Genomic DNA, 1,782 nt, shown 5'->3' with positions numbered 1-1,782 from the left:
GAACGCTAAATTTCAAACTGATTTAAAATAGTTATGAAAACCTGATATTACTAACAAAATAAGATAATTAATGAAATAGTACCATATAAATTTAAGTGAAATAATTAATTAATTATCTTCAAAAATATGATAAAAATAAATTATTACATTCATTTTTTTATAACTTTAGCTTGAACGCTAAATTTCAAACTGATTTAAAATAGTTATGAAAACCTGATATTACTAACAAAATAAGATAATTAATGAAATAGTACCATATAAATTTAAGTGAAATAATTAATTAATTAACTTCAAGATACTGTTGATTTAACTTATTAATATTTTATAATTGTTAATCTTACTTGCTAAATGTAAATTCATAGTTTTTTGCTAGTAAATACTAAAATCAGTATGATATACTTATGAGATATAATTTCAAATTTATAGTCGATTATTTTTATTTAGGGGGTTATTATCTTTATATTTAATCACTCTAGTTTGCTTAAATTTAAAGTTTATGTTTGTATTAAATTTAAAGTTATCACCATAAAATAATTAGCTTCCCCTATGAAAATATTTTTTTTAAATAGATTAAGGATTTTATAAAATATCAAAAAATATAACTTAATTTTTTCAGAATTAATATTTTTTAATGGACCAAATATTTTGTAAAAATATGTGCATGCGTTAATTAACAATCAATAGCTTGAAACAAAAATAATTGTAGCTCGCTAACTATTACTATTAATTTTTTATTAATCTTTATTGATGAAAGTATCTTCATAAAAATCATGATGATAAAAATAGATTTTTATTACTTGTTAAATATTAAATTAAGTATTTAATAATACTAATTTTGAAAAAGAGAGTTTACTAAAATATTTTAAATTTGTAAATGTGCTATGTTATTTTTCAAAATTATATTTTCAAATATTTTACTAGCTTCATGATAACCAATTTATTTATTGATTTAAATTAATCATTAATTTTAGACAATTTAAACAAAATTTGACTCACCCGTTGGTTTATTAAAATTGTGAATTTTGTTAAAAACTAATACTCAAATTTTAATCAAATTTATTAATCTAGCAGATACGACTCACAAATTTATTAAAATCAATCAGTTAAATTATACGCAAACTATTACTGAATGCTAGCCTTTTTCAAATAGTACGATCAAGCTACCATCAAAATTTATAACTTTCTAAAATTAATTTTGGTTTCAAACTTTATTTAACTAAATAAGTATTCCCACTATTATAAATTGCAAAACAGATAAAACAAAAAAATATAATTCAAATCAAATTAATAATTAATCTAAAGAATAAAAACCTTAAGTTCAATACAAAAATGAAAAAATAATTCATAATACTTGCTTTGTTAGGCATACTTGCTTTAGCCTAAAAAGAATGCCCAGAAAATAGTTTCTTAAAATCAGATAACTGCGTTTGCAAAGAAGGATACTATGGTGTAAGTGCTGATAAATGTGTTCAATGCCCAGATAATACTACTTCTTTCCCTGGTTTGTATTATAACACCTATGATAAGGCTACTGCTGCAGATTGTAAAAAATGTTAATATAATTACTATGTTACAGGTAAAGCAACTAAAGAGTAACCTGCTACTTGCGCTAAATGTCCTGAGCATTCCATGACTACAATTCATACAAATGGAGAAGATGTCAAAACTGAAGCTTAAGCATGCTTAGAATGTGAAGATGGTTACTATTGGAATAATAAAGATGGTAAAAAAGTTTGCTTACCTTGTGGAAGTGAAGGCGCTGTTCCTTTTGATAAGCAAAAA

General features: G+C 22.6%; 1 protein-coding gene across 1 annotated transcript in view; it reads left to right on the top strand. All coding sequences in view use genetic code 6, as the record gives it.

Moving 5' to 3' along the window:
- Nucleotides 1–1,329: 1,329 nt before the first annotated feature.
- TTHERM_00861690 (animal growth factor-like EGF protein) overlaps nucleotides 1,330–1,782 on the top strand; it is a gene marked incomplete at both ends in the record, with an annotated part of 1,380 nt that continues 927 nt past the window's right edge. Inside the window, one exon of the mRNA XM_001017037.3 lies at nucleotides 1,330–1,782. This exon is cut by the window's right edge and continues 927 nt beyond it. Within this exon, the coding sequence (XP_001017037.3) occupies nucleotides 1,330–1,782 (453 nt within the window).

This window comes from Tetrahymena thermophila (assembly GCF_000189635.1).
Source record: "Tetrahymena thermophila SB210 genomic scaffold scf_8254627, whole genome shotgun sequence".
NCBI lineage: Eukaryota > Ciliophora > Oligohymenophorea > Hymenostomatida > Tetrahymenidae > Tetrahymena > Tetrahymena thermophila.
This window is presented reverse-complemented; position numbering and strand designations above follow the sequence as displayed.